The 24,839-nt window shown below is 45.7% G+C and overlaps 1 protein-coding gene across 8 annotated transcripts in view; it reads left to right on the forward strand.

Annotated features, from left to right (window-relative positions):
- CHD2 (chromodomain helicase DNA binding protein 2) overlaps positions 1-18,140 on the forward strand; it is a 120,292-nt gene extending 102,152 nt beyond the window's left edge. For all 8 annotated transcript variants that reach the window (XM_007164983.3, XM_007164986.3, XM_007164981.3 and 5 more), the window contains 2 exons: positions 9,131-9,377; positions 14,579-18,140. In XM_007164983.3, coding sequence (XP_007165045.2) covers positions 9,131-9,377; positions 14,579-14,912 — 581 coding nt within the window. In that variant the 3' untranslated portion in view covers positions 14,913-18,140. The remainder of the gene's footprint in view (positions 1-9,130; positions 9,378-14,578) is intronic.
- The last annotated feature ends 6,699 nt before the right edge of the window (positions 18,141-24,839 follow it).

Consider the following 24,839-nt stretch of genomic DNA (forward strand, 5'->3'; position numbering starts at 1 on the left):
AAAGGGTGAAATGCACACAAGTTGCTAAGAGTGTGAATTGCTACAGTCTTTCCAGAAAATAATCTGAAATATCTAAATACCTAGGCCCTTTTTCTGGGAGTCTGTCCTGTAGTAATGAAAACACATACATGTATGAGGATGCTGTTACAGCCTTATAATGGCAAAAAGCTGGAAATAAATTGCCCATTAATAGAAAAATGGTTAGATGAATAATAGGACATTTGTACTCTATATTATTAGCAGTTGTTTAAAAAATGAGTTGGCTTTATAGTTAAAAAAAAATTGGAGGAAAAAAAAGCAACAACAACAGAATCTCTGTTGTGTGTGTGTTTAACTTTATTGAATAAACGTAACCATTTTAAATGAACAGTTCAGTGGCATTTAGTACATTCACAATGTTGTGCAACCACCACCTAAATCAAGTGCCAAAACACTTTGCTCACCCCAAAGAAAAAACAGTTTTCATTCTCTCCTCTCCCCAGCTTCCGACTACCACCAGTCTGTCTTCTGTCTCTATAGGTTTACTTATTCTGGATTCTTTGTATTAAAGGAATCACATGGAATCATACAATATGTGTCTGACTTCTTTCACTTGGCATCCGGTTTTCAAGGTCCATCCGTGTTGTAGCATGTAACAGTATTTCATTCCTTTTTGTGGCTGAATAATATCCCATTGTATGGTTAGACTAGAATTTGTTTGTCTTTTCATTAGTTGATGGATATTTGGGTTGTTTCTGCTTTTTGGCTATTGTGAATCGTATTGTTGTGCACATTTGCGTGCAACTATTTGAGTACCTATTTTCAATTCTTTTAGATGTTTACCTAGGAGTGTGGAATTGTTTGGTCATGTGATAATTCTACGTTTAACTTTTTGAGGAACCACCAAGCTGTTTTCTGTGGTATATATTTGAATAATATATTTGTATAAGCATAGAGAAGGATGTGAAAACATAGACATACCAGTTACCTTAGGCTGGTAAAAATGTGGATGGATTGGAGGAAATTAATAATTTCTCCATTGTCTGTTACTTCACTGGTTACAATGAGCATGAATTACTTTTTTTTTTTTTTTGCATGAATTACTTTTAAAGATAAAAGTAGTAAAAAGAAAAAAGCATATAGAACAAAACCTTAAAAGAATATAGTATATATAGAAGCATAGTATAAAATTTTATAGAGTCAAGTGTTACATAATCAAAATGAAGTATACATTTTTTTCTAAACTTCAGTGTTAGGATTTCTTTTTTTTTTTTTTTTTTTTAAGTACATTCTAATCTTCCAGTAAAATTCTCAAGCTTCTAGGAAAATTGATTTTCTCCATCTTTTCCTCTTTTTTGGAACACATTAATGATAGGTATTTAAAAATTCTTGACTGTTATTTCTAATATCTGAATTATTGTGAACCATTTGTATTGTATGCTTTTTTTTTTTTCCCTTGGTTTTCAGTCATAACAGCCCTATCTTTTAGCATGTCTGGTTATTTTTGATTAGATGGTAGGCACTGTATTTTAAAAGTTGTAGAAGCCCCAGAGAGGATTTACTCTTTCCTCCCAGGCACATGGAGTGGGAGTTGATCATCTTAATATAGTTCTTGTTTGGTCCCCCTGTTCCTGGGGTTTGGCTCTCCAGGGTACGGACGGAGGGCCTGCTGCACTCTCTGCCCCACCCCACTGGCAGGTCTTAAACTAGGATCTTGGTTTCCTTGGCACTGTGAGACAGCCCTGAACGGCTCTGCTTTTTAGAAGGTATCTAGCTTAGCTTTTTAGCCTCCTGCTCCCTGCAGATTCAGCAAATGTTCTAAGGGAAGACTGGCTGTGTGTTTGCAGTCCCTCAAGTGTCCAGTGTCCCTCTAGCTTAGAAAGACCGCCAGAAGCTCTGCCGGTGTCTCTGTTTCTCCAGCAGTGGTTCTCGGCTGGGAAAAGCCCAGATATTCAGCTTCTTGCCCAGGCTCAGAGTCACAGATCTCCCCAGTGGCTGCAGAAGTCAAGTCAACTATTATTATCTCTGAGGGTTTTTTTGCTCTTCAGAATCTTAGTCCTTCTAGTCTTCATTGCTTTGGCTGCTCTTTGATGTCTTTAAGCAGATTATCTTCTGTTTATCTGGTGTTTTCTTATTGTTCTTGGCAGAGTGTGATTCTGTGGCAGCTACTCTGAATTACCTGGAAGCAGAGGTTCCATGTCTTTTAATCTTAAAAATCTTAGTTCAATTAATTGAACACCATTTTATTAGTGGGGGGAGGTAATGACTGTACAAAAAGATGGTTGGGAAATGTTTCCATGTTCTTAGATGTAGTTGTATCAGTTGTATTGATTTTTCTCCTGGGATTAGACTGGTTTTATGTCATTCATGTGATGTCACTGATTTTATATTCTGATCCTTGGAAAGGACTCTTCTTACTAAGCTAACTGTCGTCTTTTATTTAAACTTTGGATTTCTCATCCCTCTCCTTAATAGTCAGTACTTCCTAACCAGTTATCTACCCCATGGAGGGTTCAAGAAGAAAGAAAAGCACCGTTTACTTTCTCTGGAAATAAATGACTTGGCCATCTCCATAGTACCACAGACCTTGACACCCTGTTTGAAACCTACCTTTCTATTTAGTTTGAAGCCATTTTCAGATGATCCTTTCATGTTGTGAAGGTGTCTCTTTTTGTTGTTTGTTAATTTTTAGGTTGAATAGTCAAAAATTTTTTACTTCTTGGTTCCCTGGCCTGCTCCACCCTGGGTCAGCAATGAATTTTAGCTGCTGGTCGACTATATATTGTTTTGATGGTATAAATTTCTAAGCTACACAGGTTCCTTTATGGTATTATTCTTTGGCTCTGTAAAAAATGCTAGAAAGCCAACAAAATGAGTAGAGATATATTTGGTGGCATGTCTTTGATCGTAACGAATTGTAGCTGGAAGATGGATTTCCCATGAGGCCACATGGTTCCTACTAGTTAAGCCTCTGTATTAGTTTCCTGAGACTGTTGTAACAAAGTGTACTACAAACTGGGTGGCTTAAAAGAACAGAAGTGTATTCTGTCATAGTTTTGGAGGCAGAACTCGATAATCAAGGTGTCAGCAGAGTTGGTTCCTTTTGGAGGATCTGAGGGTGAATCTGTTGTACGCCTCTATCCTGGCTTATACTGCTTACCAGCAAGCCTTGGTGTTGTGGCTGCACTGCTCCAATCTCTTTTTTTTTTTTTAATTTAATTTTATTTATTTTTTTACACAGCAGGTTCTTATTAGTTATCCATTATATACATATTAGTGTATATATGTCCATCCCAGTCTCCCAATTCATCCCCCCCAACCCAGCCACTTTCCCCCCTTGTGTCCATACATTTGTTCTCTACATCTGTGTCTCAATTTCTGCCCTGTAAACCGGTTCATTTGTACCATTTTTCTAGGTTCCATATATATGCATTAGTATACGATATTTGTTTTTCTCTTCCTGACTTACTTCACTCTGTATGACAGTCTCTGGATCCATCCATGTCTCTACAAATGACCCATTTTCGTTCCTTCTTAAGGCTGAGTAATACTCCATTGTATATATGTACCACATCTTCTTTATCCATTTGTCTGTTGATGGGCATTTAGGCTGCTTCCATGTCCTGGCTATTGTAAATAGTGCTGCAGTGAACATTGGGGTGCGTGTGTCTTTTTGAATTATGGTTTTCTCTGGGTATATGCCCAGTAGTGGGATTGCTGGATCATATGGTAATTCTGTTTTTAGTTTTTTAAGGAACCTCCATACTGTTCTCCATAGTGGCTGTATCAATTTACATCCCCACCAACAGTGCAAGAGGGTTCCCTTTTCTCCACACCCTCTCCAGTGTTTGTTGTTTGTAGATTTTCTGATGATGCCCATTCTAACTGGTGTGAGGTGTGATACCTCATTGTAGTTTTGATTTGCATTTCTCTAATAATTAGTGATGTTGAGCAGCTTTTCATGTGCTTCTTGGCCATCTGTATGTCTTCTTTGGAGAAATGTCTATTTAGGTCTTCTGCCCATTTTTGGATTGGGTTGTTTGTTCTTTTAATATTGAGCTGCATGAACTGTTTATGTATTTTGGAGATTAATCCTTTGTCTGTTGGTTTGCTTGCAAATATTTTCTCCCATTCTGAGGGTTGTCTTTTCATTGTGTTTGTAGTTTCCTTTGCTTTGCAAAAGCTTTTAAGTTTCATTAGGTCCCATTTGTTTATTTTTGTTTTTATTTCCATTACTCTAGGAGGTGGATCAAAAAATATCTTGCTGTGGTTTATGTCAAAGAGTATTCTTCTATGTTTTTCTCTAAGAGCTTTATAGTGTCCGGTCTTACATAGGTCTGTAATCATTTTGAGTTTATTTTTGTGTATGGTGTTAGGGAGTGTTCTAATTTCATTCTTTTACATGTAGCTGTTCAGTTTTCCCAGGACCACTTATTGAAGAGACTGTCTTTTCTCCATTGTATATCCTTGCCACCTTTGTCATAGATTAGTTGACCATAGGTGCGTGGGTTTATCTCTGGGCTTTCTGTCCTGTTCCATTGATCTATATTTCTGTTTTTGTGCCAGTACCATATTGTCTTGATTACTGTAGCTTTGTAGTATAGTCTGAAGTCAGGGAGTCTGAGTCCTCCAGCTCCGTTTTTTTCCCTCAATACTGCTTTGGCTATTCGGGGTCTTTTGTGTCTCCATACAAATTTTAAGATTTTGGGTTCTAGTTCTGTAAAAAATGCCACTGGTAATTTGCTAGGGATTGCATTGAATCTGTAGATTGCTTTGGGTAGTATAGTCATTTTCACAGTATTGATTCTTTCAATCCAAGAACGTGGTATATATCTCCATCTGTTTGTGTTATCTTTGATTTCTTTCATCAGTGTCTTATAGTTTTCGGCATACAGGTCTTTTACCTCCTTAGGTAGGTTTATTCCTAGGTATTTTATTCTTTTTGTTGCAGTGGTGAATGGGATTGTTTCCTTAATTTCTCTTTCTGATCTTTCGTTGTTAGTGTATAGGAATGCAAGAGATTTCTGTGCATTAATTTTGTATCCTGCAACTTTACCAAATTCATTGATTAGCTCTAGTAGTTTTCTGGTGGCATCTTTAGGATTCTCTATATATAGTATCATGTCATCTGCAAACAGTGACCGTTTTACTTCTTCTTTTCCAATTTGTATTCCTTTTATTTCTTTTTCTTCTCTGACTGCTGTGGCCAGGACTTCCAAAATTATGTTGACTAATAGTGGTGAGAGTGGACATGTCTTGTTCCTGATCTTAGAGGAGATGCCTTCAGTTTTTCAGTATTGAGAATGATGTTTGCTGTGGGTTTGTCATATATGGCCTTTATTATGTTGAGGTAGGTTCCCTCTATGCCCAGTTTTGGAGAGTTTTTATCATAAATGGGTGTTAAATTTTGTCAAAAGCTTTTTCTGCATCTATTGAGATGATCATATGATTTTTATTCTTCAGTTTGTTAATATGGTGTATCACATTGATTGATTCGTGTATATTGAAGAATGCTTGCATCCCTGGGATAAATCCCACTTGATCATGGTGTATGATCCTTTTAATGTGTTGTTGGATTCTGTTTACTAGTATTTTGTTGAGGATTTTTGCATCTATATTCATCAGTGTTATTGGTCTGTAGTTTTCTTTTTTTGTAGTATCTTTGTCTGGTTTTGGTATCAGGGTGATGGTGGCCTCATAGAATGAGTTTGGGAGTATTCCTTCCTCTGCAATGTTTTGGGAGTTTGAGAAGGGTGGGTGTTAGCTCTTCTCTAAATGTTTGATAGAATTTGCCTGTGAAGCCATCTGGTCCTGGACTTTTGTTTGTTGGAAGATTTTTAATCACAGTTTCAATTTCATTACTTGTGATTGGTCTGTTCATATTTTCTGTTTTTCCTGGTTCAGTCTCGGAAGTTTATACCTTTCTAAGAATTTGTCCATTTCTTCCAGGTTGTCCATTTTATTGGCATAGAGTTGCTTGTCTCTTATGATGCTGTGTATTTCTGTGGTGTCTATTGTAACTTCTCCTTTTTCATTTCTAATTTTATTGATTTGAGTTCTCTCCCTCTTTTTCTTGTTGAGTTTGGCTAATGGTTTATCAATTTTATCTTCTCAAAGAACCAGCTTTTACTTTTATTGATCTTTGCTATTTTCTTTGTTTCTATTTCACATATTTCTGCTCTGATCTTTATGATTTCTTTCCTTCTGCTAACTTTGGGTGTTGTTTGTTCTTCTTTCTCTAGTTCCTTTAGGTGTAAGGTTAGATTGTTTATTTGAGATTTTTCTTGTTTCTTTAGGTAAGCTTGTATTGCTATAAACATCCCTCTTAGAACTGCTTTTGCTGCATCCCATAGGTTTTGGATCATCCTGTTTTTGTTGTCATTTGTTTCTAGGTATTTTTTGATCTCCTCTTTGATTTCTTTAGTGATCTCTTGGTTATTTAGTAACATATTGTTTAGCCTCCATGTGTTTGTGTTTTTTACGTTTTTTTCCCTGTAATTGATTTCCAGTCTCATAGGGTTGTGGTCAGAAAAGATGCTTGATATGATTTCAATTTTCTTAAATTTACTGAGGCTTGATTTGTGACCCAGGATGTGATCTATTCTGGAGACAGTTCTGTGCACACTTGAGAAGAAAGTGCCATCTACTGTTTTTGGATGGAATGTCCTGTAAATATCAATTAAATCTATCTGGTCTGTTGTGTCATTTAAAGCTTGTGTTTCCTTATTAATTTTCTGTTTGGATGATTTGTCCATTGGTGTAAGTGAGGTGTAAAGTCCCCCACTATTCTTGTGTTACTGTCCATTTCCTCTTTTATAGTGTTAGCAGTTTTATAACTGCTGTTAGCAGTTGCCTTATGTATTGAGGTGCTCCTATGCTGGGTGCATATATATTTATAATTGTTATATCTTCTTCTTGGATTGATCCCTTGATCATTATGTAGTGTCCTTCCTTGTCTCTTGTAACATTCTTTATTTTAAAGTCTATTTTATCTGATATGAGTATAGCTACTCCAGCTTTCTTTTGATTTCCATTTGCATGGAATATCTTTTTCCATCCCCTCACTTTCAGTCTGTTTGTGTCCCTAGGTCTGAAGTAGGTCTCTTGTAGACAGCATATATATGGGTCTTCTTTTTGTATCCATTCAGCGAGCCTGTGTCTTTTGGTTGGAGCATTTAATCCATTCACGTTAAAGGCAATTATCTATATGTATGTTCCTATGACCATTTTCTTAAATGTTATGGGTTTGTTTTTGTAGGTCCTTTTCTTCTCTTGTGTTTCCCACTTAGAGAAGTTCCTTTAGTATTTGTTGTAGAGCTGGTTTGGTGGTGCTGAAATCTCTTAGCTTTTGCTTGTCTGTAAAGCTTTTGATTTCTCTGTCAATACTGAATGAGATCCTTGCTGTAGAGTAATCTTGGTTGTAGGTTCTTCCCTTTCATCACTTTAAATACATCAGGCCACTCCCTTCTGGCTTGTAGAGTTTCTGCTGAGAAATCAGCTGTTAAACTTATGGGAGTTCCCTTGTATGTTATTTGTCGTTTTTCCCCTGCTGCTTTCAATAATTTTTCTGTCTTTAATTTTTGCCAATTTGATTACTATGTGTCTTGGCGTGTTTCTCCTTGGGTTTATCCTGCCTGGACTCTGCGTTTCCTGGACTTGGGTGGCTATTTCCTTTCCCGTGTTAGGGAAGTTTTTGACTATAATCTCTTCAAATATTTTCTGGGGTCCTTTCTCTCTCTCTTCTCCTTCTGGGACCCCTATAATGCGAATGTGGTTGCGTTTAAGGTTGTCCCAGAGCTCTCTTAGGCTGTCTTCATTTCTTTTCATTCTTTTTTCTTTATTCTGCTCCATGGCAGTGAATTCCACCATTCTGTCTTCCAGGTCACTTATCCGTTCTTCTGCCTCAGTTATTCTGCTATTGATTCCTTCTAGGGTATTTTTCATTTCAGTTATTGTATTGTTCATCTCTGTTTGTTTGTTCTTTAATTCTTCTAGGTCTTTATAAAACATTTCTTGCATCTTCTCGATCTTTGCCTCCATTCTTTTTCTGAGATCCTGGATCACCTTCACTATCATTATTCTGAATTCTTTTTCCGGAAGGTTGCCTATCTCCACTTCATTTAGTTGTTTTTCTGGGGTTTTATCTTGTTCTTTCATCTGGTACATAGCCCTCTGCCTTTTCATCTTGTCTATCTTTCTGTGAATGTCTCTCCATTCTCTGTCTTCATCTCTCCATGGCCTTCCTCTCTGTGTCTCTTTGTCCCAAATCTCCCTATGCCTTTCTCTTAACAGGATATCTATCATTGGATTTAGGGCCCACTGTAAATCCAAGATGATCTCAACTCGAGATCCATCATTACAACTTCAGAGACCCTATTTTCAAGTAAAGTCACAGTCAGAGGTTCTAAGTGGACATACATTTTGGAGACCGCATTTCAACCCAGTATAGCCTCCTTTCCTCTACTTCTGTGTCTTCACTGCCTTTTTGGATTCAGATGAGTGTGATTCTTCTCCTCAGGGGAAAAGGGAGGCTTACTGAAGCTAAAACAAATTTCAGTTTGGGTCTATCCTTGACAGTTACAGAATCCAGAGTTAGAGCAATCACTTTTTACAGGAGGAGTGCCATTCTTTTGGTGTGGGCTAAGGAAGAAGAGTAGGATCAGTAGGTATAGTCTGGAAAGATTTTCAGTGACCAGGCACAGCTGATGGTACCAGCAGGTAAATAAACCTTAGATGTGTAAATGGAGGGTATTACCTTGTGGCTGTGAAACTCAGCAGTGCCTTTTTCCAAATTAATGTTTGGTGTGGGGTTTTTTTGTTGTTGTTGTTGTTGTTTGTTTTAGTGAAGTCTCATTTTAAGGGTGAGCCCCAGGTTGGAAGGTAAGCAGGTGTAGAAAATGAAAAGCAGGAAAGAAAATGAAAAACAGTGGTTCTTAAATTTCAGAAGGAGAAAGGTGAATTTTCTTTTGCCTTAAAATTTTGGGGAAAGAATTTTGGACTCATTACTTGTATGATAACCAGCAGCAAAAAGGCCAAGAAGGAAGAAATGTAGTGTTTGTAACATGTGTCAGGCCTTTTCAGTTTAAACTGTAGTGGAAGTGAAATGCAGCCAGTTCTTGGAATCATGAGATCATGACTTCTTTTTCTGCAGATCGAGGCGACTGGCAGAGGGAAAGGAAGTTCAACTATGGTGGTGGCAGTAACAACCCACCGTGGGGTGGTGACAGGCACCATCAGTATGAGCAGCACTGGTACAAGGACCACCATTATGGGGACCGGCGACACATGGATGCCCACCGTTCAGGGAGCTACCGACCCAACAACCTGTCCAGAAAGAGACCTTATGACCAGTACAGCAGCGACCGAGACCACCGGGGACACAGGGATTATTATGACCGGTATGCAGAGGGCCCTCAGACACCAGGCACTGACCTCTGCTAGGGGCTTACTATTTATAGGTGGAGAGACAAGCAACAGAAACTTAATGTATTTATCCATCCAATGCTCAATTCTTACCATGTGCCAGGCATGGTCCCAAGTCTGGTGCTGTGTTTCTGCCATCAAGGCATCTTCAGAGTGTTGGGGGAAAATCATGATGTAGGCAGCTGACATTGTGTGCTGAGTGGACGGTTGAAAGAATGGATTTTTGAGTTTTTCCTGAGGGCTGAGGAAGAGGGGAGGCTGGTGATTCTTGGTTTGGGCCCTGAAGAGTCAGCTAAGCAGAGAGAGATGGACTAGGCATCACAGGCCCAGGCCAAGGATAGGCCCTCAGGAAGGGATGCCCAGAAGATGAACAGGTTGGATGGTGGGGGTGGGGCTTGAATGCCAAGTTACAGGTTTTAAGTTTTATTCTCTGGGCCAAGGAGCCATTTATGGTTTCATCATCACACTTGTGCAGGGGGAGTTTTCTGCCGTCCTCTGAGGAAATCTAGAGAAGTGGTAGCCATAAAATATTAGGGTCTGCAACCAAAATGATGAAGCTCTGCGCTACGCTGTCAGCCACACTAGGTGGGTCCCAGCCTGTGGTCCTTCCGTGCTAGGAGCCCACAGTTTAGCGGTCAGAGTCTTTTGAAGCTGTCCCTTCTCTACAACTATATAATATCATGATATGATGGGCCAAGGTTTTGTGAGAGTAGTTGTGAGAGTTAGCAAATATAGGAAGGGCTGAAGAGGTTTTATCTATTCTTCTTAATTTCAGGACTTAGCTGTATTTTAACTTCCTAGCAACTTTGGTTTCCCCTAGGCTAAAGACATGCTTTGACTGCACCTTGAATTTAACATAGGAAAATTTCGTATAAACATCTCCATGTCCTGCCTTCTTTTGGAGGATCTGGTGACACCAGGCTGCTTTAGCACAGCAGCTGTGGCCGAGTAGCAGAAGCCTCTGTTAGGAGGGGTCTGTACCCCTCACCCCCCACCCTTCTGTACCATCTTATCTGACTCCAGTGGGCATTTGCCCTACATTCTTTTGTGTAGATCTGTATTTCCATTTTGTATCATTTCTCTTCTGCCCGGAGGACTTCTGTTTTAGTGTGGGTCTGCTGGTGATAAATTCTTTTAGCATTTGTATGTCTGAGGAAATCTTTATTTTGTCTTCACTTATGAAAGATATTTTCTTTTGGGTATAAATTTATAGATTGACACTTCCTTTCAGTACTTTAAAGATGTTCCTCTGTTCTCTACTTGTATTGTTTCTGAAAAAATCTGTCATCTTTATCTTTACTCCTCTTTACATAATATGTCTTTTTCTTCATCACTGTTTTTTAGCAATTTGATTATAATGTGCCATGGTATATTTTTCCTTATGTTTCTTGTGCTTGGGAATTCTTGGATCTGCACCTTTATCATTTTATCAGATTTGGAAAATTTTTTACCATTATTTTTTCAAATACTTTTTTCTGTTCCCCCACTCTCATTTGAAGATTTCAGTTACATCTATGGTAGGCTGCTTGAATTTGTCTCACAGCTCACTGATGCTAGGTTTATTTTTTTAAATTATGTTTTCTCTGTTTCATTTGGAAAGTTTCTATTGCTTTGTCTTCAAGTTCACTAACATTGTCTTTTTCAATGTCTAATCTGCCTCAAGGCCCATTTATTGATAGTGTATTTTGTATTTCTTAACATTGTAGTTTTATCTCTAGAAGTGGCATTTGGGTCCTTTTTTTTTTTTTTTTTTTAATATTCCATGTCTCTCTTTGACCTTTTGAAATCTGGTATACAGTTTCAAAATGGTATTTCTATCCTTGTCTGCTAATTCTGTGATTTGGGTCAGTTTCGATTGATTGATTTATTGCCTCATTATGGGTCTTATTTTCCTGGTTCTCTTCTTTTTCATATTCTTTTCCATTACGGTTTATTACAGGATATTGAATATAGTTCCTTGTGCTATACAGTAGGACCTTCTTGTTTATCTATTTTATATATGGTAGTTTGTATCTGCTAATCCCAAACTCCTAATTTATTCCTCCCCCACATATTTTCCCCTTTGGTAACCATAAGTTTGTTTTCTGTGTCTGTCTCTGTCTGCTTTGTAAATGAGTTCCTTTGAATCATTTCTTTAGATTCCACATATGAATGATATGGTATTTGTCTTTCTCTTTCTGACTTACCTTCACCTAGTATGATCTCTAGGTCCGTCCATGTTGCAGCAAATGACATTATTTCATTCTTTTTTATGGCTGAGTAGTATTTCATTGTGTGTATGTACCACATCTTCTTTGTCCATTCATCTGTCAATGGACATTTAGGTTGTTTCCATGTCCTGGCTATTGTAAATAGTCCTGCTATGAACATAGAGGTGCATGTTTCTTTCTGAATTACAGTTTTGTCCAGATATATGCGCAGGAGTGAGATTGCTGGATCACATGGCAGCTCTTATATTTAGTTTTTTAAGGAACCTCCTCCATACTGTTTTCCATAGTGGCTGCACCAACTTAAATTCCCACCAACAGTTGCAGGAGGATTCCCTTTTCTCCACCCCTCTCCAGCACTTGTTACCTGTAGACTTTTTATTGATGGCCATTCTGACTGGTGTAAGGTGATACCTTATTATAGTTTTGATTTGCATTTCTCTGATAATTAGCGGTGTTGAGCATCTTTTCATGTGCCTATTGGCCATCTGTATGTCTTCTTTGGAGAAATGTCTGTTTGGTTCTTCTGCCCATTTTTTGATTGGGTTGTTTGTTTTTTTTGTTATTGAGTTGTATGAGCTGTTTGTATATCTTGGAAGTTAACCCCTTGTCAGTTGCATTGTTTGCTAATATTTTCTCCCATTCCATAGGTTGTCTTTTCGTTTTGTTTATAGTTTCCTTTGCTATGCAAAAGCTTGTAAGTTTGATTAGGTCCCATTTGTTTATTTTTGCTATTATTTCTCTATGCTGGGTAGTTTTTGATTAGATACCTAGTTAAGTGCTGGACATTTTTGTATTCCTATAAACGTTCTGGAGCTTTGTATGAAACACAGTTAGGTTACTTGGGAACAGTTTGATGCTTTCAGATCTTGTTGTTAGGATTTGTTAGGCAGAACTGGAGCAGTGCTCAGGCAAAGGCTCATGATTTCCCACCACCGAGGCAAGGACCCTCATGGTACTCTACCGGTGCCCTTGGATCTTGAGGTTTTCCCATCTGGCTGGTGAGAAGAGAACAGGCACTGTTCCAACTCTGTGCGAGCACAGAGCACTGGCATCTCATCCTTCGCAGTGTTTTTTTCTCCTGGCCTTTGGGTAGTTTCCTCACATATACACCCTGAGTGGTATCCAGCTGAACACTTGAGGGGGAACCTTTGCTGCTCTTTGAACTTCTTTCTCTTTGTAGAACTTGCTTCTCTTGCACTCTACACTTTGAACACCCCCACCCCAACTCAGGAAGTCTGGGCTTCTCCTGAGCCGGTACTTATAAGGCTTATCTCATTAGTTTCTCATCCCATAGGGATCGCGGTTCTTTGTTACATGACATCTGGTGTCTTGAAAACCATTGTTCCATACATTTTGTCCCTTTCTGCTTGTTTCAGCAGGAGAGTAAGTGTAGCCCCTGTTACTCCATCTGGGCTGGAATATGGACAGTCTCTCTCTTTCCCTCCCTCCCTCACTCCCTCCCTCCCTTCCCCTCTCCCTCTCCCTCCCTTCCCCTCTCCCTCTCCCTCCCTCTCTTTTATTCAGGTGAAATTCACATAACATAAATTAATTATTTTAAAGTGAACAATTCAGAGGCATTTAGTACATTCACTGTGTTGTGCAAGCACCATCTCTGTCAAGTTCCAAAACACTTTCGTCACCCCAAAGAAAACTCTGTAACCACTAAGTAGTCACTCTCCATTCTTCTCTCTCCCTAGTTCCTGGCAACCACCAGTCTTCTGCATTCTGTTTCTGTGGACTTACTTAGTCTTGATAGTTTGCATAAATGGAATCATACAGTATGTGGCCTTTTGTGACTGGCATTTTTGACGTTTACCATAATGTTTTAGAGGTTCAGCCACATTGTAGCATGTATCAGTACTTCATTTCTTTTCATGGGTGAATAATGTTCCAGTGTATGTACGTGCTACATTTTGTTTATCCATTCATCCATTGATAGGCATTAGAGTTTTTCCACCTTTTGGCTCCTGTGAATAGTGCTGCTGTGAACATGGTATATAAGTGTTTGTTTGAATATCTGTTTTCAGTGCTTTTGGGGTATATACCTAGGATTGGAATTGTTAGTCAGTGGCAGTCCTATGATTAACTTTTAAGGAACCACCAAAATGTTTTCTACTGCAGCTGACCTATTTTACATTCCAACCAGCTATGTGTGAGAATTACAATTTTCCCACATTTTCACCAACATTTATTTTTAGTGTTTTGAATGTAGCCATCCTAATGGGTATGACATGGTATCTCATGGTAGTTTTGATTTGCATTTCCCTGGTGATTAATGTCCATTAAAGATGTTGAACATCTTTTCATGTGCTTAGTAGCCATTTGTGTATCTCCTTTGGAGAAATGTCTATTCAGCTCCTTTGCCCATTTTTGAATTGCATTGTTTGTCTTTTTGTTGTTGACTTATACAGATTCTCTGTTAATAGTATAACAAGCAGTTTGCCATGGTCCTGACTAAAAATTTTAATATTCTTCGCATTGAGTACATTTTAAAATAATTTAATTAACCATTAACCCTGCACTTATTGTTGCATATTTAGGTTATAATTTTTGCTGTTACTAATAACTTACAAAATAATTTCTTTTTTTTTTTTACAAAATAATTTCTGTGGCTCTTTTTCTCCTGGGCTGGGTCGAGGAACATGAGGATGCTTGTAGATCTTGCCAGTTTTCCTGAAGGGAATGTGAGTTTACAAAGCCATCAGTGATTCAAGTGTGTACTTGTTTCACTGCAGACTTGATGAAGCTTATGTCATTTCATGGGCTGTGTTTTGCCAATAAGTATAAAATAGCCCTTTGTTACTACTTTAGTTTTGTTTTTTTCGATTCCTAGTAATGTAAGTATTTGCCTCTGAGTTTCTGGAAGTGTCCTTAAATATGAGTGCATGAGGAAGAGCCAGTGGATGATGGAGGAGAGGTGGGAATCCGGCTTTGGTCTCCAGCTGATCCTTGCATCTCTGTTTCAGGCACCATCACGACTCCAAGCGGAGGCGATCCGATGAATTCAGGCCTCAGAATTACCACCAGCAGGATTTCCGACGAATGTCTGATCACCGCCCGCCTATGGGCTACCACGGCCAGGGACCCTCGGACCATCACCGCTCTTTCCACACAGACAAACTGGGGGAGTATAAACAGCCCCTCCCCCCGCTGCACCCCGCAGTCTCAGATCCTCGCTCGCCCCCTTCTCAGAAATCTCCTCACGATTCCAAGTCACCCCTGGATCATCGGTCTCCTTTGGAGAGATCACTAGAACAGAAAAACAACCCAGATTATAACTGGAATGTTAGAAAAACATAAAGGACAGTTTGGAAAGAAGGGGAGTGCAAGAGTCATTAAGCACCTGGATGTTTTCGGTCTGATCCACAGGAGCCAGTTATCTAGACCAGTGATGGAGTTTCTGGACACGCGGCTGCTGTCAGCTTGCCGCTGAAGGAGCACTGCAGGGAGTGGGGGGCCTTTCGCTCGGTCCAGCTTTGATTTGGGTCACCACTCCCGCACTTGGGCACCCCATCCCATTCCAGCCTCGTCCTGGCCTCCCACTTTGATGGGTGCTAGGAGGAAGAGGTGACGTTTTGTCTACCAGCTTCACGGGCTGTTCCCCAGTGAAGGAAGAAAGGATCTTAAGAGTCGTGAATGTTTTATCACCAGGGCTGGCGCGCCCTGGACCTCGGCGCGTGGTCGGGGAAGGCGCGTGTGCATGAAGGCTGCTGGGACCTGCTGGACAGCACGGGGTTTGGTTCACCATGACGTGACTGATGCTGCTGATGGGGAGCGGGGCGTGGGGGCGAGCAGGTGGGGTCTCGCATCATAGGACTTGAAGGGGAGCAGGTACCCCCCTCAAACGTGTTCTTGGGAGAAGTGACACTCGGCCTCATCATGTGACACCTGTGGTGCTGGGGGCGTGGGGGACAGGGGGAAGCACTTCCACAGCGGCCGCTTCCCCACCAACACTAAGTTTTCCCACACTGTACATTTCAAAGGTTTGGTCTCCCAGGTGGGCCTCGTTTGCCCCCTGTGCCAGGGAAAGTAGGGCCTGTGCAGCTGACTTCTGAGGACTGTGAGTTGGGCAGCATTGAAGCGGGCGGGGGTCTTGTTTGGTTGGGAGCGGTTGGCTGAACGCAGGGCAGGCGGGGCGAGGGGTGGGTGGGTGTGGCCCGGGCACTGGAATCCCTGGTGGATTCCGATTGCTGGGATGAGTGGTAACGGTCCTGGGCCTGGCGAGGAGGGGGCCGAGGGAGCAGGCCTGCTGACGAGCTGGGGTGCTGGGCAGGGGTGGACGGGTTTCCCAGCCTGGGGGTTGGTAGTGCGGCAGATGGGGGAGGCGCCAGTGTGGCAGCCGGTCACCATCCGCAGCTGCGTCTGAGTTCCCTTCGCCCAGCTTGAAGAAGTAAGATTCCACAGAGTCACACGTCTCCTGCCGCTCATCTGGTGGGTGGACAGACACAGATAAGTTGCCTGTGGTGAGCACGTTTCCACTGCTAGTTGGAGATCATTAGAATTGAACTCAGTATCTTTTAGAGTGAAACCAAGTTAAGTGTAAACCTAAGTTCATTTTTTTTTTTTTTTCCAAAACAGGAAGCATCCAAGGACAGGGTAACTGAGCTGTAGATAGTGAGAGTCAGACTAGAGTTGAATTGAGTCAGGATGGGAGGCAAGTTGGTTACATTCGTTAAGGAGGCTTCTTTCATTTTACTGGTTCTGGGGCCTTCCGTTCTGTTCACTTTAAATATAACTTGCCAGTAATTGTTAGAATATCCAAAGGCCTTTCTAGATGGAGACAGAATAACTGACTTGAACATACAGTGTGCCTATACGTGTCCAGGCTCAGAGCTGCTGGAAACCCTTCCACTGGGCATATACAGGGTTAAACTCCCCGCAGTCACCCGAGGGGACTTCATAAAATCATTATCACTTACTTGCTGGTATCCTGGGCAGCACCATTAATGCCTTTACTGTTGCCTCACCAGTGAAGCAGAGGTGGCTTTGGGGGGCCGTCACACTCTGTTTCCCAGAGCGTCCTCGGGCTCGCCTGTGCTGAGGTCCACGTGAGAGTCTGGGTCTGCACAGCTCGTGAGGGGAGCTCAGTGGGCCCACCACCTCCTGATCTATTTCTTCTCCTGGTACTTGGGGTCGTTCACCCTGGGCTTGTACAACACGTGCCCGGAGCACAGCCCAAGGGACCACAGAGGAGCCCCCGGCCACCGTCACCCCAATGAGGACGTGTGAGACTGCTCCGTGGGGGAGGAAAGGAAATCATGCCTCTGCTTTGGCCACAGGTTGGGCTCCTTGCCAACAGTACTGACACTACCTGTGTTTGTCTTGCTCAGGCCAAAGGGGAAGGACAGCCTGGCTTGCAGATCCTTGAGCCATCCACGGGCCCTGGAGGTGGGCAGGGTGGGCCCCAGCACGGCTTCCCCTGTGGGAAGTCGGGCCGTGTCCTTTCAGTTAGAGGAGGCCGGGAGGAGGAATTGGAGGGCCTGCATTTCAATGCTTATCAAGGTTTTTTTTTTTTTTTTCTCTGAAGTTGTTGGTAGGAGATGTGAATTATTCCCAAAGATGTCTCATCGTGAGGAAAAAGGAACTTCTTTTTGTTCACATTCAGGATTTTTAGTGCCATATGATGTAGCAAAAGGCAATGTCAGCCAGGTCAGTGTTAAATTGATTATGAAAAGTACAGTATCCCCATAAAAGCATCTATTTCAGGTGTCGGAGTATGTTTGAAGGGTGGGTTGGGAGAAAGGAGGCATTTCCTCATTGTCCTAAATCAGTATGAATACTGTATGCTTCTATCAAAACCAGAAATTTGCACAGGTAGGAATTCTCTCACTTGTGGATGGGAGAAGCTGCCCCCAGAATCTGTGAGGATGGTATTCCATGGAGCCTAGCTTTGAAAGATTTAGTTATTAGGTAGAAAGAGCAGGGGCTGAGGAAGAGGGAAGTTGAACAGAACCCAGAACCTGAACAGAAACCCGGATTCACGTGTATGTCCTTGTCCTGGCAGAGGACACGGTAACTCCAGACTGGTCCCCGCCGTCTGTCGCTGGCCCCGGGCTCCCCTTCCTTTTAGTCATTCCTTAATGCTCTTTGATGGGAACCCAGAACACTTCTCACGTCCTGCTGCAGACACTCTAGCCTGATGTCTGAGAGCCGCATCAGGGTGCGCGGTGCAAACACGATTCAGTTATGAATTCACACAGTGACACTGAAATCCTACAGACCAAAACCCATGCGTCAGCAGGAGCGGTGGCCTGGGGCCCAGCACCAGCGCTCGCTCCTCTGGCTCATCTGAGGGCTGCCGTGTCGGGCGAGGAGAGCCAGGCCAAGGGTCCCGGCTGCTTTAGTCCATCTGTGTCCCACTCGGTTGGGGACAGATGGTTTTTCTTTATTGTAAAATTGTGGACTTTTAAAACCTGTTGACTAAACAGTAATTAATTTATATTTGTGAAAAATGCCACTGTCCTAGTGATTTCTGATGTAAATAATGTTGTTTATATAGTATGTATTAAATTTTCCTACATTGTAAAACTGCTGTACTTTTGATTCTTGTATATTAAAAAGTGTTACTAAGGATTTTTAGAATTGGGCGAACACGTTGCATTGCATTGGTGTGACCCGCGACTGTGCATGCCTCCTCGTCTCCTGTCCTTTGGTTGCTGGGTCATCAAGATTGACAGCTTGTGAAACGGAGCCTTTTAAAGTTGCGTTTCTTGCCCCTACCCAGGCCCAGCTGTGTTGTCGGGTCCAGGTCCTTTCACCACACGTTCTAGATTTTCTCTGAGTAGCTGAGGCTGACAGCCCCCCGGCCCAGCAGCAGTCGTCTTAGCCCGAGTCCCTGCACTTGATGAGGAGTTGCCGCCAGTGGCTGAGCAGAGCCGCCCTCAATTTCCCATGTTGGTTGTGCCGGGCAGGGAGGATCCCGGGGAGACCCGTGCCCATCAGGTGCCCATCAGCAGGGGTCCCGCAGCCCCCCGGCAAGAGGAAATCAGAACACCGGGTCTGCCAGCCCGCAGCCTTGAGGGTAATTTTACGGTTGGGTTGTATATTCTTGAAGGGGGGAAAAGAGCACTTTATAATGGAAACACTGACACAAATGTTAACTTGAGCAATTTGGCACCAGGGCCGGCCCAGCTCCTGCGAGCCCCAGACAGAGGAAGGGTGGCACAGCCGCGGCTGGAGAGCTGTCTGAATAGGAGGCGGAGAAGTTTGCCAGACCCAAGGGGTTTTGCTAATACCTAAGTGACTCTGAAACCAAACTTCAGTCTTTGTGAAGGTCTTAATTGCTGATAACCAAATAAACCCGTGTGTCTGCTCAGGGCTGAGGGGTTAACTCCTGTGACTTGTCAGCCCAGGACAAGCTGCAGGGAGCCTCGCCCGCCTGGTGGTGCGGGGGTTTTAGTGCATGCAGTGGGGAGTCAGAGACTCAGGAGCTGAGGGGTCTTCCTGCCTATAAACTTAACTCACAATCGTGTTGCAACTCACAGCTCAGCTGCAACAACTTTGGGAAATTTTAAGAACAAGTGCAATAATCAGCTTATGATTTACAATAGCAACCAGGCTTCTAAACTGACCGCTGCCAAAAACGCCTGCCTTTTACTGGAAGGAGCAGGCCCAGGCCCCTCCCCGCTCCCTGGCAGGGCCTCACACATCTGGCATCAAGGCAAGTCCTTCTCAATTAGCGCCAACAGAAAGGTCACTTATTGAAACACAAGGCCCCCGCAAGTTTGCCAGATCTGCGGCTCTGGGTTCCAACCTGTGGCTCTTAAAGGAGCAGGACCAGTTTGTCTTGGAGGCAGCCTTTCCATCCCGTTTTGAGACGAAAACTACTGCGCTCATGGCACCTCCCAACCTGCATTTGTTCTGCTTTGTGAAGTGGGGAAGAGACATGGCTCATCGGAATAAATGCTCCTTATCCTGTAGAAACCGGGGCCCTGCTGGGTCTGCCCCTGCTGCTGCTGGTGGGGTCCTACCCTGGGCTGAGTCTTGGGGATTCCTGGTCAGTTCTGTGCCGTGTGACCGAGCTTTATGTGGAACGCAGGCAAGTCTCTGACCTACAGACTTCCGACCTCGAAGATGGGCAGAATGACAGCCACTTCTTGGGGCCAGAGCTGCCCCGCAGAGGGTTCATACGTGCTGTCTTTTTCTTAAAGTCTTTTGTGATCCAAGAGGGAATTGTCACTAAAGCATGGTCCCCACTGACCCCATGCACTGGGTTGGCCCTGGAGGGCAGGGGTGGTCTAGGAGATGGGCAGGGAAGTCGGTGCCTTGTCTCCTTTGGTCCTTCCCTGTGTGCAGTAGGGCAGGTGGATTTTTCACCTTCATTTGCACACGAAGCAGGCAGCTCCTAGGGTTAATGTGGCTTGTAAGTGAGAGCTCCAGCTGTGAAGGAAGAGGTTTGCAAGCCCTGGGGACCACCCGGAAGGAGACAGCATCCATCAGTTCTCGGCTGGGGAGGGTGCACGTAGAGGAGGGGAGGTCGGGGGTACCTAGGATGTAGCAGCCCTCACCCTGGAGCCGGCCAAATAATTGGAGCTGCCTGTCCTGGGAGCCCGGGAAAGGGGCTTCTGCAAAGCCTGCTCTGGGCGATTAAACCCAAGGAGGAAGGCCCAGAAGTGACTGGAACCATCTAAACACAGAGACAAGGCTCCCAGTCTGGTGGGGGAGACACAGCTGGGACTAGACAGTCATGAGAGAGAGGTTCTCCCTGTGGGCCGGGCCCTGTTCCAGGTGGTGTGGACATGCACAGGAAGGATGGGGCCCTGCCCTCTTTGAGTTGATTTCCTAGCTGGGGGGATTGGGGACGCAGACCCTAGGCAAGCAAACAATAAGAGGACACAAGGTCTGATAAATACCAGGGAGAAAAGAGCCAGGAGATGAGTAGAGGGAAGGGGTCCAGGGAAGGTGTGAAGACCAAGGGGAGGCGTGGGTCTGTGAGGTGGACAGACTTGGCTTTGAACCAGCTGGCATTTTTGGGCGACTTTGCTGCCTCTCCAAGCCTCAGACACAAAGTCCGTATGAGAGCCCTTGGTTAGGCTCTGGTAGCCTGAGTGAGGTCCCTGAGGGGTCCCTGATGGGCTCGGCATCTGTCGATATTATCAAAGGGGGCTGTTGGGACATCCTGAGGCGCTGGGAACTGCACCTGGGAGGCGACTCTTGCCACCCAGCTGGGGTCTGCGTTGTGTGTTTTGGGATCAGCTCCCGTTCTCTGATGGAGGGCCCTGAGCGGGTATGGTTCTAGAACCGTCCTGCAGGGGGCAGCAGATTTCCACTACAAACGGCCTGTCTCTGCCACCACCTGAACCCAACCCTGGGAGGGCTCAGCCGTCACTCCCCTGCCCCCTGGGGGCCGTTCTCCTTGGTTGTGAGCCCACACTGGAGCCAGAGACCTGGAGGCACCTTGTCCCTGCCGGAAGTGCGACGGGGCAGGGACACAGGAGAGGGCTAGAGGCTGCAGGGAGAGGCTGGCCTCACCTGCCTCCACCAGCAGGAGCCCCGGGGGCCGTGTCGACCGCCACCACCCAGCCTCAGGAGGGGCCTCAGGCAGCCCGGTGGGCTCTCTGCCCCCCAGGGTTGACGGGGCAGTCCTGCTTCATGGTCACCTCCAGCCATCCTTCAGGGATACACAGGCTACTCCCAGCTCCAGCCTCTCCTCCCTCCCACCTCCGTGTGGCAGGAAGAGGGTCCGCCCTGAGCCACAAGGCCCAGGCATCACTGCTGCTCCCCTGTGACCTTCCCCTTAGCTCTAAGCTCGCTGGTTTGGGTCCGAGGCCGTTGGCAACCACCTGCCCTGCTGGCCACGCTCATCTTCTCTGTCTCCCTGAGCCCCTGGCTGCAGCCAGCCCAAACTGCTCCTGCAGCCTCAGATGTTTGAGGGTCTGCTTCTAGGCCACTGTCCCCCTTTTCCTTACCTCCATCACCTCCGCGTGCCTGTGAATCCTGTTCAGCCTCAAGATGCAATTCAAGCTTGGTTTCCTCTGAGCAGCCTTCTCTGACCCTGCTGTCCCTGTCCCGTTCCTGTCTGTCCCATCCTGGTGCCCACAGATGCCATCAGAGCCCCTGGCATACTCTGTTGCCCCCATGTTGTCATAGCCACCATGCCCCCCTGGAAAAGTGGGGCTCCCAGCGGGGACCAGGTTCCCTTCACCTCCAGCTCTGAGTCCTGACTCCGCACGGGCCCTGTGGTTGCTGGGCTTGAAGCCTTCTCTTGTGAGGTGCCCGGAGAGGGGACCCGGGGAGAGGAGGGCCGGGGTGCTCCCTTCCCCGGAGGATGAGCGGGCTGGGGGCTCAGGCCAGAGTTCAGGTCCCAGTCGGGCAGGCCTCCTGGACCAGGGGAGACATTTAAAGCAGTTAGAAGCCAGTTCTGGGCAGTAGAACAACTTCCCCAAGGCTTCCTGGCCTGCCGGGCATTAACCCTTCATTTGCTGGATTTTTAGAATCTCCAGGGAACGGACTGGAAGGATGATGGGGCTTTAGAAGCCTGGGGCAAATATTAAGTAGAGGCAGTTTACTAGCCACGGTGGTATTATTTCAGCGTCGTAGCTCCTGGAAGGTGGCTGTGCTGCGGCAGGCGTGCGGGTTCCTGGTCCCCGGCCGCCTCACCCGGGGAGGGAGGCACCCAGGCCCGGCCTGGGGCTAGCTGCACCAGGCAGGAGGGTGAAGGGGCAGCAAGGTCTGGGGTGGCAGCAGCAGGGTGGAGAGCCTACTGGACTCACACAGGAGGGCCCCAAGGCCCGGGGAGGAGACCCAGGGCCCTCATAGCAGCCTGGCTGACAGCATGGGTACCAGAGAGAACGTCTCACTTCAGATCAGGCTGCACCCCGACTGCTGTGACCTGGGCCAGGTGTTAACCTCTGGGGGGAGGTGGGGAAAAGTGTCACCCACTTGATGGGGGAGCAGTGAGTGCCCGGCCGTGCTAAGCACCGTGCAGGGGGAACCTTAACTGCTGTGGCCAACTCCTCGGGGCTGCTGGTCCTCAGCATGGACCAGCCTGGCCTGGGCCTGGTGATCTGTCCTGAGGCCCAGCGCACTCCCTGCCCTCCCTGCCCTGGAGAGGCTGGAGATAAAGGCTCTGCGGGCCTCCCTGCCTCCTTTTGGGGCCACCTCTTCCCACATTAATCTGGGCTCCTGTGGTCCCCAACCCCCCACCCGGGGCCTCTCTGCCTCCCCCTCTGAACCCCATGTCACGTCACTCTGTCCCCTGCACAGAGCCTCACGGCCCCCTTCACCTCCTGAGTTCTGCTCTGACAGTGGGTGTGGATGGGAATCAGATAAGCTAACTGTCGCCCAACTAGGTCCTAGTTCAGTGTTTCCTGAACTTGGGGCCAACAGATGTATGGTGGGGAGGGTAGTCCTTTGAGATCTCTAGAAGAATTGAAATTTTTGTATGTTTTCATATTGATGGACATCTTTTTCAATCAACTGAAGCGAATCCTGGGTCATTGGGAAAGGCAGGAGGGAGAAAGGAAGCCGGGACTTGAGGGGTGTATTGGAGCCGAGGAGTCAGTGCTACTTCCCCGGGGGGACTAGGGAACTCACACCCGAGATGGGCTTCCCAGGGTCAGAAGACTGAAAGGCAGGGGGACAGATGACAGGCAGCTGAGCTGGGGAGAGCCTGGCCCGGACGCTCCCACCTCCGCCCTCCATCGCACAGAGAGGGCCCATTTAGTGTCTGCAAAACATCACCCGTTTCTTAAATTAATGCTGTCCCTTTGTGTTTTATTGGTTTTGTAGTTTTGTATGGGCTTAATTAATAAATGTCTTGATTTTATAGTTGAAAGGAGCTATAATTACAAAGATTCTCTCCCTACCCTCATAAATTATACAATGAACTCCAGCCCTGGAGGGCCTGGGGAAATATTGGCCCCTAGAAAGCATCTGTATGTTATGTATCTTTGGGAACGCCGAGCTGGTCACGGCCTTGACTTGGGTGTGAGTGAATAAAGCAGCTTGAGTGATAGGCCCGTGAGCAGAAGCCACCATCTACAGAGGGTTGGTTACTGGGTGCCAGGCTCTGGGCCTCTTGTTTATTGTGTTTTCTTGTTGAGTCCTCACAAAATTGCCATGAGGTCGGATTTATCCCCATTTTTCCAAGTGGGGATCCTGAAGCCCAGAGACTTGAAGTAACTTGCCCAAGATCACACAGCTAAATGGTGGAGCTCAGATTCCAACTCGGCTCCTCCCGCCTCTAAAGGCCGAGCTTGTCCCTGCCTTGTTCAATGTCTTCTCCGACTGTCACCCAAGTGCCTTTGACTGGTATTATCTTATTCTCCCGACGGCCCTGTGACCCAGTCCTAGTCCTTCCCCAGGACTAGAGAGAGAGGCTCAGGGGCAGCGTGTGACTGCCTCAAGGCCAGAGAACAAGGTGAGCAACGTGAGGGCCAGTGCAGGGCCATTTCCCGCCGCCGTTCTCATCCCCTCCCCACTCTGTTACACCCTCTGTAAGTCATCCGGGGAGGGCGGCCACACTCATCTCCTGGGAGCACTGCTGTGTCCCCAACACCAAGCACAGCCCCAGACACGGCACAGGGCCTCACTGAATGTGTGTGGACTAAATGAATGTGTCCCCAAACCCACGCCATGACCGGACACACAGGGGAAGCGTCAGCCGGTGTCTGTGCAAGGACCGGAGAGAGAGAGAAGGGAACGTTAGACCCACCCAGTCAGAGGGAGGGACCTGGGCACTTCCTGGAGGGATTCACCGCCCCCTTCCACCCTGACCATTAGCAAAGGGAAGAATGTGTCAACTCACCAAGGCAGATGCCGGAGTCGCCCTGCCCGGCTCACCTTGGCATTGGTCCCTGGTGGTTCAGGCCCCCAGCCTTGACTTGAGGGCCACCTGGGAGCTCTGCTGACCAAGCCCCTCTGATGGAGCCCAGGATTCCAGTCCCCTGAGCTTCAGGAAGGAGGTGGCTGGAAGGGGGCTCCGCTGTGACAAATCAGCCCTTGGATCAAACACTTGGCAGGGCGCCAGGCACACGGTAGGTGTCCAGAACACGTAGCTGTCATGGCACTGGCTGGAGACTCCAGTCCCTATGCATTTGGGAGAGGGGTCCACACCAGCAGCTGGATCATGTCTGGGATTGCCAACAAGGCCGAACCCCACCTGGGAAAGCTGATGGCCGCCCCTGGACTGGGGTGACCCAGCCGAGACCCCACAGGCACCCCGGGCCGTCTCCTCCTTCGACCCCAAGCCTCTCAGGCTTCAGGTCTGGCGTACCTTCTTTCCCA

The sequence above is a fragment of the Balaenoptera acutorostrata genome, chromosome 3 (genome assembly GCF_949987535.1).
Source record: "Balaenoptera acutorostrata chromosome 3, mBalAcu1.1, whole genome shotgun sequence".
In the NCBI taxonomy this organism is placed as follows: Eukaryota; Metazoa; Chordata; class Mammalia; order Artiodactyla; family Balaenopteridae; genus Balaenoptera; species Balaenoptera acutorostrata.